Source organism: Nelusetta ayraudi, unplaced genomic scaffold, assembly GCF_046127955.1.
Source record: "Nelusetta ayraudi isolate G7.1 ecotype Tasmania unplaced genomic scaffold, CSIRO-AGI_Nayr_v1 ptg000056l, whole genome shotgun sequence".
Classification (NCBI taxonomy): domain Eukaryota; kingdom Metazoa; phylum Chordata; class Actinopteri; order Tetraodontiformes; family Monacanthidae; genus Nelusetta; species Nelusetta ayraudi.
Genome location: NW_027466106.1, coordinates 1,514,258 through 1,528,846, shown reverse-complemented (window position 1 = coordinate 1,528,846; position 14,589 = coordinate 1,514,258). Strand labels below are relative to the sequence as shown.

The 14,589-nt window shown below is 46.5% G+C and overlaps 1 protein-coding gene across 8 annotated transcripts in view; it reads right to left on the bottom strand.

The window, feature by feature from the left end:
- Nucleotides 1-4,248: 4,248 nt before the first annotated feature.
- Nucleotides 4,249-14,589, bottom strand: part of LOC142896542 (transcription factor COE3) — a 77,159-nt gene continuing 66,818 nt past the window's right edge. For 4 of the 8 annotated variants that reach the window (XM_076038247.1, XM_076038248.1, XM_076038249.1 and 1 more), the window contains exons 12-16: nucleotides 9,629-9,694; nucleotides 9,171-9,342; nucleotides 8,596-8,781; nucleotides 7,834-8,001; nucleotides 4,249-6,426 (exon numbers count right to left, since the gene is read on the bottom strand). In XM_076038247.1, coding sequence (XP_075894362.1) covers nucleotides 6,395-6,426; nucleotides 7,834-8,001; nucleotides 8,596-8,781; nucleotides 9,171-9,342; nucleotides 9,629-9,694 — 624 coding nt within the window. In that variant the 3' untranslated portion in view covers nucleotides 4,249-6,394. The remainder of the gene's footprint in view (nucleotides 6,427-7,833; nucleotides 8,002-8,595; nucleotides 8,782-9,170; nucleotides 9,343-9,628; nucleotides 9,695-14,589) is intronic. The other 4 variants (XM_076038252.1, XM_076038253.1, XM_076038254.1 and 1 more) reach the window with 1 other exon arrangement.

The window sequence follows — 14,589 nt, the reverse complement described above, 5'->3', positions numbered from 1 at the left end:
CGCCAGCGTTCTTAAGATGAGAGCGGCGCTCAGCCGCAGGAGAGGCTCCTGCAAGGTGCGGACGCCGTCTGAGGGCTTGATTAGCACTTGTTGAATCTTTTTTTTTTTTTTTTTTTTTTTTTTTTCTTCCCAATGTATTGTTGACCACGGTGAAAAAGAAGTTTGACGCTTCTTTCCTCTCGTCTTTTCTAACCTTTCTTTCCTTTTCCTTTTCTTTTTTTTTCTTAAAGTAAAAGTGAAAACAGGCTCCGATTAATCCTCCATAATGAAACATGAGAGGGACCCTGCCTCGTGCTATTTAATCTCTTTTTCACAATCTCCATTTTTCCTGCTAATGAGCCTTATTGACAATCAAACAGAAGCTGTCATCCCCCAGGATGCGAGCGCTCCCAGCCCCTGCGTGTTTTGTCATAGTGTCCTGGCAGTCGGAGGCGCCTGCAAGACCAGGCTGGCAGTTTAGCGGTTCTCACAGCAGCGCTGCCTGAAAATGGCACACTTCCTGTAGAGTTGCAGCTGCCACCTCTGCTACTTCCATTACGTTCTATAGCATGCAGATGTTGTATCAACACTCCCTGCCAAGGGGACTGCAATAACTGTGAGATTCATGCCATGTTTCAGAGGCACGTCAATTTCTCAAGTGGCACAATTAAAGAGGGGGAATACAGTACCAGGTTTTTTACAGGCGCTGAAATCGGAAAAGGGCTTTTCACTCCTTTTTTTTTTTTTCCGAAAGGGGGGCGGGGTGGGCGGGGGGGCTGTTTCATAAGGGTTCAGAAATCCACCCCGTTCTTTTTTTTTTCCCCTGCCTTTTTTTACTGCCCTTTTCCTGCGTCGAGCTGTTCTGTGAGCCTTTGTGAGGCAGACCTGTCGTGACCCACAGCGGATATGGAAATGGGGCTAAGGTTTTATGGGCCAAACGGATTGGACACAGTTGAGCTCAGGGGGCATGAATATTGGATGTTATTTCTGGTCCCTTTTTATGTAATCCATTGCCAATACATTATTAATAGATGATATCATATCCAGAACTACTGGACAAAGCACTACAGAACGCAGTGCTATGAAAGGAGCTCTATGTGGAAGAGAGTGTGGCAGGGAAAAAACACAGTTGAAGCGATATTAATTTATCGGCGCGGCCCGAGCGCTCCCCTGACCAGGCCATCTTTACTGCTTCATTTTGAGTAAAGTTCACAGATGGAAAAAAAAAGAAAAAAAAAAAGTGTACGCCGAATGCCGTGCTTCTGCTTCTGCTGCTGCTGTTCCTGCTGCTGCTCCTGCTGCTGCTGCCAGGGGTAAATCCTGCATTTGTGGGTTTGAAACGCACTGAAACATTGATGAAGTATCAAATGACACCCAAATACAAGTTTAATGGATTTGGAAGCGCTGGGATACTTTGCTCATCCTCCTTGACTGCGCCGAGTGAAGTGGAAATCTTTGCGAGGCTCTGGAGTTTACCCCCCCACCCAACCCCAACCCCCACAACCCACCCACCCACCCCACCTCGCAAAGCCGACTTTGCAGTGTATAGTGGCGGCATCTTATCCCGCGTCGCGAGTCGCGAAGTTGATGTGAGAATACCGCGTCGCATTTCCCACCCCCTGTTTCTGATGACAATGTGGAATTATTCATAAACAAAAGGTCAGACTCTGCGCCCGCCGGATCAAACTTGTACTCTGTAGCTCTGCACTCTTTATGAGTCGCCGTGTTACAAAAACATTCGCAGTCTTTTATTATTATTCTTTTTTTTTCTTTTCTTTTTTTTCACAAATCCTTCAAAATAAAGTGCAGCTACTCCGCAGCGGCCGTCGATCCGCAGAGGAGATGCACTATGACGTCCACCTCCAGGGGGTGGGGGGTTTGTGGCCCAGTCTCGATACCGTGCGCATATCGTCACAAAGGCGTAACCACATCGCCATCGATTAAAGGTACCAGCGGAAGCCCTTCAATAAGACGTACACCAGGAGCCGGTGCGTAAGGTAATATTCCCCACTTCTTCTTTTTTTTTTTTTTTTTTTTAAGGTCAGTTTGAATTGTTTTTTCTCCTGGGGAAGCGGCCGATTGATAAAGAGCAAACAAGGAGAAAAAAAAAAAAACCTCCCTCTTTACTGAATGCGTGTCCTCCATGGCCTCAATGACGGTTTCATTCCTTTATATCGTCCAGCCCAATTCCCAGCATGCACGGCCATTGTGGCTCTTTTCAACTGGAGCTCTCCATTGACTGGCTCATTGTCCGGCAGCCCCTTTGTTGCCGCGCTATCACCGGAGCGCAATCTTTCACCTGAACAGCACAGGAGCGCAGCCGGGGACGTGCTCCCGCGAAGAAGAGGAAGAAGGAGAAGAAGTAGGAGAAGAGAAGAAGAAGAAAACGAATGAAAAATAAAAACATAACAAAAACAGCGGCTCCTGAGTCACCGGCGTGGATGCCAAGCGAACCCGGCGCCGCTAATTAAGAAATATCCCCCGTCTTTATCGCCTCTTTTAAAATCTCCCAGCGATAGTTGTGAACAGCGCGGCTCTCTGTCACGCTCGCGCAGCTTGCATCAGCCAGAGATGTTTTGATATTACAGCCAAAGCTTATATTATTGAGAGGAGGGTTGTTGTTTTTCTCTCTCTCTCTCTCTCTCTAGCTCTCTCTCTCACACTCCCCCTGAAATATAACAATGCACAAGCAGATGTTTGAAGCGTGGCCCTCGGCAACACAAGGCTAGTTAAGATCGATATTGCTTTCAATATTTCTTTCCTTTGACAGATAACCAGTACTGAGGAAAGTCTTGATAAGAGTGGCAACATATGGATGTGGCGAGCCTCGCTGTCTTTTGATTGCGTGACCCCGTGACCTTTTGCCTGCCTGCGCTCGAGAGCGAGGCGGCCGCGCGGTACGGCGGGGGTCTGTCAGGCTCTGGTTATGGGGCATTATTGACCCGGGATTTATAAATATTTAATGCACACATTAAGATCATGGCGGAGGGTGGCCATTAGAGTTCTCCAATAAAGAGGCTCTCACGATGATTGAGTGGTGTGGCAGAGCCAGTCGCTGGTCGGCCGGGTACTGTGTGGGGGCGGGGGGGGGGTGGGGGGGACCTGCCGAGACGACGCTCGTGCTCCTGCGCTCTGCCCCTCCTCCGTCCCGGTCGGCTTCAGCCGTCAAACTTGTCCTCTTTTTTTAAAGAAAATTATTTTCACCCCGCCAGAATTTTTTCCGTCGCGCCCGCAACCTCTCATTAGCCGAGGCTAAAGAGGGGGAGGGGGGGTGGGAAGGGGGGGGAAAAAAAAAAAAACAAGAATCCACAGCTTTGCCATTGAATGATAGAGACAACAGCCGAGCAGAGGCCGATTGATCCGAACTTGTGTACGCGTATCTGAAACAGATAATGCAATGTCAGGAAGCAGATGTGTGGCTATTGTTATCAGACGCCTCGGATTATCGGGGGAATGATTTGAAGCGCAAGGCGGCGGCGGCGGCTGCGGCTGAAAATTAAAAAACGCTCGCCTGCCCTCTGCGCTATCAGCGCCTCCCGCCGGGCCTATCTCTCCGAAGCCACCCACCACCCCCCACTCCCACACAAACCCCCCCTGCCCCCCTCCCAATACTCCCCCCAACCCCTCCCCCCCGTCCGCCTCCAGTTGCCGGCGAGATCCGCGCATGCCAGCTGACATAATAAGCTGTGATATGCTGATTGCCGGCGCGGCTCGCCGTCGTTTAATTGCGCATTAAAGGGAGCGCCGGCCTCGGACAATGTTGCCTTGATGAGAAATTGACATTTTGTGACCCGCTCGCCGCGGCCACTCAGGATGCCAGATAAGATGCTCCGTTGTTTTTTAAGGAGAACCACTGTTCTTCCCTCAAACGCTCCTATCCTTCTGTGTGACCCACTTGATGAGTATAGATTTCACTGTGGCTTCCCCCCCCCCCCACCACCACCGCCGCCACCCACCCACCACCACCACCCCGTCTTTTCAGCGCTCAAACTATAAGAGGTTCAAAACGATACCAGCCCTTATAGACAAAGGATAACCTTGCTCTTTCAATGTATTGATTCTTTATTAACTAGGTGGCTTAATGTAATGAAATGAGGGATTTGAATGAGCCCCATTTGGGGTGCTTTGAATAAAAAGCTTGCACTGTTTATGAATGACTACAATGGACCTTTGATGCACCACAGATGCAGGATGTGCCGATACAGAGACCAGTAGGAATATGTCACAATGTCAAAGAGTGCGTTGCGGGAAAAGAATATGACTTAAGAGCAGTTTTCATCTTTTATGGTTTGTTACACGTTTCCACAGGTTTCAAACAGTTTATGTCGATGGCAAACACTGAAAGTTACAGACGCTCACAGGTTTGTCCTCGGACGTTTCTACTGTCTTTTTTTGTTGTTGTTGTTGTTGTTGTTCTTTTGTCCTGATTGTCAGTTTGTCTGCCAGCCAAACTGTACTTGAAACCGAAGAAGTCCACAGTTGAGGAGCTATTGTGTTTTTACTGAAAATTTTAATAAAACATCACTTATTAATTTCTGTTCCCATTCCAAATGTTGACATTTTTAAATTTTTCTTCCCTGTAAACACATGTAAGCTATGTGGCAGAGTCATAAGTGGTGAGTAAAAATGACCTCTATACATTCTACAAAACAAAACCAAAAAAAAAATTCAACCACAAATGGAGTGTTTTTTTTTTTTTGTTTGTTTTTTTTTTTTTGTTTATCTCCAAGGTTGTCCCTCATGCACATTAGTCTCTATTGGATCTTAACAACTATCATATGGGTCACAAACAATTTATTTGACAATACAACCAACAAAGTTTTTTTTTCTCCAAAATGGTCTGTATAGATAATTTAAAATCAATATAAAAATAAACAATGAAGTTTGACTTCCCCTTTAAAAAAAAATGGACAGAGAGTCTCGACGGAGTTAACACAAATTTTTTTGAGGATACGCATGAAATATATGCACATTGCATTTCATCAAATACAAAAAGAAAACAAATGAAGGCAACAGTTCTTGGCTGAATTATCTGTGCTGCATCACTATATCAAGGGCATGACGATTAATACATACATAATGAAAAGCAATATACAAAATTTCAGAGATAAATACATTATTTATAGTTGATATGTTACAAAATTTCCCTCAGTGAGCGCAAGTGTGTGTTTGAACAGAAATATGACAATGAACTACTATACTCCTACATTCTCAATGGATTTTAATTTTGATTTTTTTTTTTTTAGCTTTTTTTGTCGTCGTTGATCTAAAAGAACATGAAAAAGACAGATGTATAAATATTTAGCACAAGTTTGGCAATATCACAATAGTCTACAATTTTTTTTTAACCACATATAAAACACATAGGGGGAGTTGGAGCTAGAAGGAGGGGGGGGGGGAGACTGCTCCTCAACAAGAAACAGACTTCACAGTAGCCTAGGAATGCATTAATATACAGTGCTAGCAAAAAAGTTGAAAAACATGGCAAAACACACTTGCTTAAAAGGAAGCTCTAGACATGGAAGTACATCATATTCATCAACAGAGCAGTGTTTTGTACACCTCAGTGTGCTTGTTGAATGAGAGGACGTTTTTTTCACTTTTGAAGATGATGTTCTAGCTACAATAAATTACAAAATTTAAGTTAAAATGCAGGAATGAAACATGATACAAGCTTACCCACCCAGCCCTGCCCCCTCCCCGCCCCATTTTTTTTTTTTTAACTCGTATTTGTTGTACTTTAACGCTCAATTTTCTACATTATATATCTCATATATTTTCCAGTTGAAATTCAAACTGTCTTGGCCCCTGTGTATTTTTCTCACACGTAAAAATACAAAAAAGTCACATTATAAAGACACACAACTGTTGTGGATCTATTAAAAGAGAGCTGAAACGGAAAGGGAAAAAAAAAAATTCTGAAGTTCATTGGCAAAATGTACTGTACATCAGTGTTTTTACTTTACAAACCAGATGGCGAGTCCACAGAGTCCCCTTTCCAGTATCGAATGCGCGGTTGATTAGACATATCCAAGGCCGAAGTGCAACCCGACAAGGTATACAAAATAAACCCTTCATCATCCGGTGTCCTCTTCATGGGCGATAAAATGGGAGAACACAAACAAACAAACAAAAAAAAAGTCCCACAGGAAAAAAAAAATAATTATTCCTTGAGGAATCCGTTTTTCCTGCAGGTTGTTGCGAAAGTCTTTTAAAAGAAAAAAAAATGTTCTTTTTTTCCCCCCTTCATCTTAAAAAAACAGAACAAGCGGCTGACTATACATTACACCAGCATATTTTTTTTCTTTCTTTTTTTTCCTTTTTTTTTTTTTTTTTCTTTTTTTTGCTGTGTGTCGGGGGTGTCCTGTGAAGTGGTAGAGTGAGTAGACTGGTGCTCGAGATGACGAAAGTGCATTTACATTGGAGGGACAACCAGGCCGGACATGGCTGGAATAGACAAAGACAGGGGAGAAGGCGATTAGTCTGTGACGTTGCAAAACACAAGCGTGGCGTCAATTTTTGAAAAATTCATTCAGCTAAAAAGAAATCTTGCACTTTTGTGTGAGCGTGTGTGCGTGCGTGTCTGCGTTGTGCTGTTGTGTGTGTGTGTGTGTTAGTGTGTGTGTTTCTGTTGTCGTGACGCTGCACCAAAGTGCCTGTTTGCATATGTGCCTGTGAGTGTTTGCCGCGCTTCGCCGGCCTGCTGCTGCTGCTGCTGCTGCTGCTGCTGCTACTGCAGCTGCACGTCCTCCTCAACGGGCCGAGTTTGAAAACCTCCCTCCTGCTCTGACATTTCAGCCCCCAGCATGCCAGTCTTGCTATGTGTGATATTTCTCCTGGCGTTGGGGTAATGGCAAACAGTGGCCCAGACTCCCCGGAGACGGGGCCGTGGTGACGGCGGAGCAACAACACGGTCACTTCCCACAGTGCCACAGTGCCACAGTACGAGACGCTCGGCAGACTCCCTTCGCCTTCCTCCTATTCGCTGCCTTTCTTCTCTTTCTTTCCCTTTCCTCTCTCTCTCTCCCTCTCTCTCTCTCTCTCCCCCCCGCCCCGCATCCGCCCTGAAACTGCTCGCCACATTAGTCCTACATTTCCACATTATCTAAAGTCGTGCCTCTGCGTCATTATCGAGGAGAGATTAGGCAAGATCAAAGGTAGCTTCCGTTATTTTGCCAAGACCATCTGCTTAGGATATCATTAGCAACTGTACCTCACCCCGAGAGTTTATATATTCAGTACTTTCACACATTTTAACAATTAGGGCGACTAGTGAAGTGCCGTGATGATATATCATTATATTGCTCCGGGTATATTTGTAGAGTCATGGTTGAAATGCTTTTAACTTTGCCAGCGCAGATGATGGCGAAGCATTGCTCATTAATTTCTGCACAACATGTATTAATAAGTATGAACGTGTAGCAAGATGAACTTTAATTTCCCACTTCATTAAGCCCAATGTTATTAATCTTGGGGCACACACTACGGGCTAAGCTTGTTTTCAAAGCAATCATGTTGGCCGTGACACATGCACAAAACCTAATAAACATAATTACTAAAACAATTCGGCGAAGGTCTTTTTTTTTTTTTTTTTTCCTTTCTTTCTTTCCGCGCGACGTCGGGGAAGGGGGCGGGATCGCTAACGCACAAAAAAAAAAAAAAAAGGGCAACGAGGGTGCACGTTTGTTTACATGTCTGCGCGCGCAGACGTGACACGGCAGTCCTACGCCGCCGCTCGTACGTATGCGCGTGTGCGTGTGTGTGTGTGCGTGCGTGCAAATATGTGCGTGTTTGCAGTGAGAGGTGTAAATTGGACTGTCAAAATGCATATATTTGTAATGATTAATCCCTCACCAAACCGGACAGAGGCCTGAGCAGCGGTATCTGACCAGTAGTCCGTGGGGAAGGGATGAGGGGGTGAGGGGGGCTCACCTTGCAGTCCGTTGCCGTTGGCGCTGGTGCAGGAGGGGGGTGGGGAAGCCTGGGGTCGGACCACAGGGGCGAAGGCGCTCTTTTGTTTAACTGCGGAGACGATAGGGGAGGAGGAGGAGGAGGAGGAGGAGAGGGTGGGGGAGGGGCAGGGATGGAGAGAGTGAGAACGTGCTGTGAGTAGCGGCGAGGGGGGAATGGGGTGGGGTGGGGTGGGGGGGAAGGGGGCAGTTAAGGTAAGGCTCGGGGTAGTGTTACCGCCAGGGGGGATACACGATCGCTACTCATAGGCCCCTACCGTCAAACACCTTGTCCGGTTGAAGCGACTCGGGTGGCGCGGGAAGGAACGCGGGAAAATATTCCTCCCCCGCTCGAACGTGCGCAAACTCTCTCCCGAGCGCTAAAGACTCAACAAGCCGCGGCGCGAAATAAAGGAGTAATATATTATCGCCATCAATAACGTTATAACCCTGTCACGGGAGGTCGTGATTCATAGGCGCGAGAGAGCGCGCGCGCGCGCGCGCGAGAGAGAGAGAGAGAGAGAGAGAGAGAGAGAGAGAGAGAGAGAGAGAGAGCGGAGGGGGAGGGAGGTGGGGGGGTGGGGGGTAAACGCGGGAGCCGGAATTAAATCAGCGGCAGCTTAGCGCGGCTGTGGCGCGCGGGCGGCGGCGGTGGCAAGCGACTCACTTCCATATGGGGAGTTGGCAGAGGAGCCGTTGAGGAACCCAGGGGAGCTCGGCACTCCCAGGTTCATGCCGGCGTTGCCGTAGCCATTCATGCTGTTGCTGACGGTGTTGTAGCTCGACTGCTGCGGGGTGCTGCTGGAGATGTAGCCCCGGGGGGAGACGCTGCTGGTGTTCCGGCTGTAGCCCACTGAATCACACGGGTTGGGGAAAAAGAAAAAGGGAAATCCGTTCATTCCTCACCTCCCCACTCTCCTTTTTTTTTTTTTTTTTTTTTTCTTTTCTTCCAAGGCGGTTGCACAATGTTACAGTTACATGGGAAAATGTGGAGTGAATTTAAGGAATTGTAATAAATAACAACGCAGCTATGTGCGCGCTGCAGTCCCCGTTGCCAGTTTAAATACGAGGCTTTTTAAGATTACATGAGCAAATAAAATAAGAAATAATAATAATAAATGAAATCTCCTGCATTTCCTACAAGCCCCCGTGGAAACCGCCTGAAGGATCCCCAGCGGGTCCTTGGGCCCGACCCACAATTGAGAGCCACAGGCTGAGGGAGCCGTCTCCTAAATCACATACCTTGGTCGTTCCCTTGTGACTCAGACACGTTGACTGCTAGCTGGCTGCCGAAGGAGTTGACTCCCATCATGCCGTGGGAGGCTGTGTTGGCGAGGGAGGGGATCTGGTTGTGGTTGCGGGGAACGCTGTACAGGGCCTCTGCGATGTCGGCTGCCCTCTTCAGAATGATCTCCTGAGAAGCGCGGAGAAAAGGCAGAGTTGCTTCTTTATTTTTGGCGTCTTGTAGCGATGTATGTTTTTTTTTTTTTTTATAGCTCTGCCTCAATCTTTGATACGAGGACTCTCTTGCTATATGCCCGACACGCTGATAGCACACGCTGCATTGCCAAATATAGTGTCAAAAACACCCTTTAGTTGACACCTACGGTTTTGTTTTTGTTTTTTTGCTTTTTCGGGGCAGGGGAAATGTCTCATTCAACCAGACTGTCCGGTTCCTGCTGATGCGTGACATCACTGACCTGGTTGTTGTGGGGCATTCCATACAGGGCTTCCACGAGATCGGCCGCTCTCTTCAGTAACACCTCCTGATGAGGGAGGAGAAGAAGAAGAAAAAGAAAATGGAGAGGTGAGGGGGAGGGTGGGAGTGAGACCTGGCATCCCAAACAGATTAAATGTCCCGAGTCCACAGTAGTCTGCACAGTAACAAACGCCGCGTGGCGGGGTCAACGAGAGCTCCGCAAATGTTTGCATATTCCGCCGCGACATAAAAGCCGCGTTCATTTAAGAGGCAGCCCGAGCTAGGTTTCTACACAGCGCTACCACTTTGCCTCTTCCAACCATGCGGAGCAGTGAATAATGTTCCCTATCTTAATTAAACTGGCATAGTCCTTTAAAAAACAACACCTCACCCCTGATTCTGGGCTTCAACGTTTGCTCTGGAGTTCAGTGCCGAGTCCCCTCTCCTCAGAACAATAAAGTGAATTAGCTCTGGGTTAATCTAGTTCTGTTGTAATGACATTAAGGAATTTTTCAATTAACCTCTTTGACTGGCTGTTGCAAAGGACTTCACAAATGACTTCCCATCCAGCAAGAGCTGGGTGCTTGTGCCTTGGGGACACGGATGCTCAGGATGTGGTCTTATCCATGTCTGCATGCTTGCCCCTGCTTGACAATGCGGATTAGCTGTGTTGCTTTGGCTCTTAACACTGAAAATGAGTTGGCCCCGGATCCCGCTTTTCTCCCCCCCCCCCCTCCCACACTCTGTTTCAGGGCTTTTTAGCAAGGTGGGGTTTGGCCCGTTTGTGTGTCTTTATCTGCTCTTTGGATTCAGCACTTACAATTAAATCCCTCTCAAGGAACCAGACTGCTCTCTTTGTTTTTCTATAATACAAGAGGCAATATGCTCTATGAAAACCCTCTTCTCTCTCTTATTTTTTAAAGAGTGCATTTAATCTGACAAAGGCAGGTTTGCAGATATGGCTGTTGGGGGTGTGTGTGTGTGTGTGTGTTTTTGTTTTTTTAAAATGCTCGCTTGTTGTCACCTGCTGTAGAGCAGAGATTTGTCGAGTGTGCTGTTAGAACCCCGGTTAAAAGCAATGCAAATCTGTCACCAGAAACATCTCAGATGGCGCTTGTTTTCTTCCCACATTCTCTGTGTTTTCTTTTGCGGGCCCCGGTAATTTGTCTGAAGTGTTCCATCACTTGGCAATGGCAGTGTGGGATTAAGACGGCAGCTGCCGTAAATGAATGTAAACACAGCCTTCGCGCCTTCAAACAGCGGCCTCCAAGACTTGGCCCGCGTTTCCAAGGCGCCGCGCACGCCGTGTGTACAGAGTGTGTGTATGGGGCCCCCTTTCATCCTGAGGAGCGTATATCTAGCGCACGCCTTGATTTATCAAGATGAATCACTGTAGAAGCCACTTCCAGCGTATGCCATGCTCTCTTATAGAAACATATCGCTTAATCCACCCCAAGTTATCGGATGGGTGGCTCTTAGAATGGGCATTTACCTCTGAAATTGGTGTGTATGCTCAACGTTGCATGCATCTAGTTTGCATACAAATAAAGAATTATGGTTGTCGTGAGGCAGGTAGACTAAATGAGAGGACCAGCTGTCTTGATGTGTTCTCATCAGGCAGAACAGATTTCTCTCTCCCGCTCGCTGAGTGAGATAAAGTGGCTTTCTTTCCTTTTTGTCTGCAGTTAATAATTACCAATAATCTATTCTATCATATTTCAAGATCTACTACATGGCTCTCAATTTTAAACAACAATTAAAGCAATTAAGACCGCCGCCGTCGCGAGCCATGTTTCATTCTCCCCGAAACGTCCTCTCCCTCCTCGTCCATATGGTACTTTGCGGCAGTGACATAAGGACAGCTCGGGAAGAGGAGGAGAGAAAACGATATTGCCTCTCATCTTTAATCTGTCGTTTACCGCGTGGTGTCTTAACTAACCAGGCTGACTCGCCGGGCTATGCTTAAGTGGCAACCTCGTCATATCCCAGGGATGATGAGAAGTGCTGCGGCCAATCAAGGGAGAAGTTTGTTCTCTTCTGACGAGGCCCCTTCCATGCGTGGCGGCTCACGCTGTGAATGCGATTAGCGCGGGATAGCGTTCTGCGGGCATTTCCATGTAAATCTCGACGCCGCCCCGGCATAAGTGTAATTGGCTTTCTTGTCATGGAGACATATCAGAAACGCACCGTGCTAAATTGAAACAATTAAAGGCCTTCAATGGATTTTTTTTTTTTTTTTTTTTTTTTTTGTGTGTTGTTGTTGTTGCTATTGTTGTGTGACAAACGCAGGACAGGTTTTCTGCCATTGTTTGTCTGGCTTTGCATAAAGGTCGCGTGTCTAACAACTATTTAAATGGGGGGCTGCTGGGATGACGGATCGCGCAAGATTTAGCGGCGCTTTTCCTTTTTTAAATCCCTCAATGCGGAACGAAAAGGAAAAGGCGCAGTAACACCGCGACGCGCTAAGAAAATATATGTCTAACTGAAGGTGACGTAGACGCGGCGTAAATCAGCCTGAGTGTGACTCTTGGAGTAGTAGATTAGCATGGACGTTGTATTTATATTATCACAGTTAATAAAAGAGGGCCTAGGTTATGTAGCTTGGAGTGCTAATGCCATTATAAAACTGTAAGGCAATTACTCTGTTAGCTCTAGCCTGAGGTAATGAATGCATTTAGAAGCATAGGGCCATTAGATGAAGGTACTTCAAAGAGCACAGGAAGAGAGATTCATTTAAATACATGGGTAATTGCTTGACATGAACACATTTGTAATATTTTCTCCTTGTGGATTACACAAAGAATTGGAAAAGAATGGGCTTATGCTCATTTTGGGAGGACCGAAAAGAATCCAAAGCAATCAGCTTAATAATAAAACAATATTGAGTTTCCACTTTTAATTTCATAATGAATCTAATTTGTTACAGAAGAGAGAAATTGAGTGTGATATAATGTGATATCCAGTCTATTTGTCCATTACTGCCAGAGGGCACAAAATGGTATTATAAATTGTCTTTTTTATATTATGAATAGAAAATTGTTTTATAACAAGATCTTAAAAAGGAGGGTGAATTCCAAAGTCTCTCTTCACTTAACGCGATGCCCGCAAACCAATCTCCTTTCTCATCACTTGACTGCTCACACTTATTACTTTCATATTCACCCTGGACTTTGCATTGAATTTTTATATCTCCACTCCTCCCACAGGGTCAGACTGTCATCTACGATGTTGTCTTAGAATTACGAGGTAAACTTCAATCAGAGGCAGCTTCCCCCTCTCCTCTCCTCTCTGTCTCTCTCTCTCTTTTTTTTTTCTCTATGTAGCAACAATATTAGCGTGCATCCCTTGCTATCCATGAGCACTCCCATATTGGCTTTCTGTCTCCTTACAATTACCACGTGTCTTACTGGTCCCAGGGAGAAGGCTGGTGGAAATCAATATAGCGCAGTAATATTATCAACTGGAGGGTGAAGTCATGGGAGAGGGGCGGGGGGGGGGGGGGACAGACGTGGAGGGCGGTGAGTGGGCATGGTGTCGATTTGCCTTTCTGCTAATGCACACCGCGCGTCCTCCAGCTTTATCTTCTTTTTATAGAGTCTTCCTACCTCACCTGCACCCTGTAATAGCCGCTCTCTATATGCCGCTTTCTGTTCTCATTCCAAATGTACATGCCAGCGTCAGCTTGCCGCGGGCTGTTTTATTGGGAATGTGCTTTTGACCCCGAAAGCTGACCCTCAGATGGCAAGCTTAACAATGACGAATCACTTGGTGGGATCATTTACATGCCCCCTGAACCCCATATTTGGGTCCATTAGGGAGCAAATCAAATATTTATGTTGTTTATTGGAAGTGCAGGGTTTCATCTCACTCTGTGATTGTTTCATGCAAAGGCCGGGAGAGCGGGCTATATTAAGTATACGCGCGGCCAGGAAACTAATCTCGGCTTCGGTGTCAAAATCTGTCTCGCAAACCCAACAACGCTTTTTTGTATTCAAGGAAAGAGGTAAGGTTTCTCTGTAATAAAGCTGTGTTTAACATCGCCCGCTCCCTTTGTCGGAAAGATGTGGATTCTGCGAGGGCGGCGGCGGCGGCGGCGGTGCCGCGACTTTTATAAAATTGAAACAGCGGAGCTGGGCTGACTGGCGATGCCTGCGGAGATAAAAGAAAAACGCGTGGATATTAAAGGTAAATGTACTTTACCTTTCGCTCCGCGTTTACAGTTGAAATTAGAGCAACATTTCATGTCTGGGTGTTGTTTCCCGTCTCCACGGGGACCCGAGTCTAATTGAAACACTTCATACTGAACCAGGGACTAGCTGCGATGTTCCGTTTCCCCCCCCAATTGCCACGGTCAAACGTCTGCTGCTAGCACACAGTCTGGTCTTTATTAAATTGTCCGCTGGACGTTAATGATATTGCTGTGTTGCATGCTGGGATTTAATAGATAAGGTCTTAAAAGGTTTTACGGTATTATTAAAACTCTGAGGTGGCCTCCGCTTTACTACAGGCTGGGGGGGACTTTGCATGTACTAATCAGTCATATTATTACACCTGACACATCTGGAAAATCAGTCCCCCCCCCCCCCCAAAATTGTTACTGGCAGTTAAGGCAATTAGCGCCCAAACACGCACAGACATCGATTCTTATCAATAGGAAATAGTGAGTGAAAGAATCAAAGGGACCTCGCCCGGCGGTTTTTAACCGTCTAGCGGTCCTTGGACGTGGCGGCGCGATTCATGTGCCGCAGCCGCACGTCTCGTTCTGATGTGGCTTTCAACTGGTTCAGCCAGGTTCAAAAGAAAACAATAAGAAAAGCCGGGTGCATAATAACGCGCGAGTCTTTGTCTATTAGCCGCAGTAAGACGAGGGGGTTTACGGCACAGGGTTCTGTAAACAAAAGATTAAACCAAATCGAGCTGCAGAAAATGAAAGGAAAACATGAGTGGGGTAATGAGGGCGCA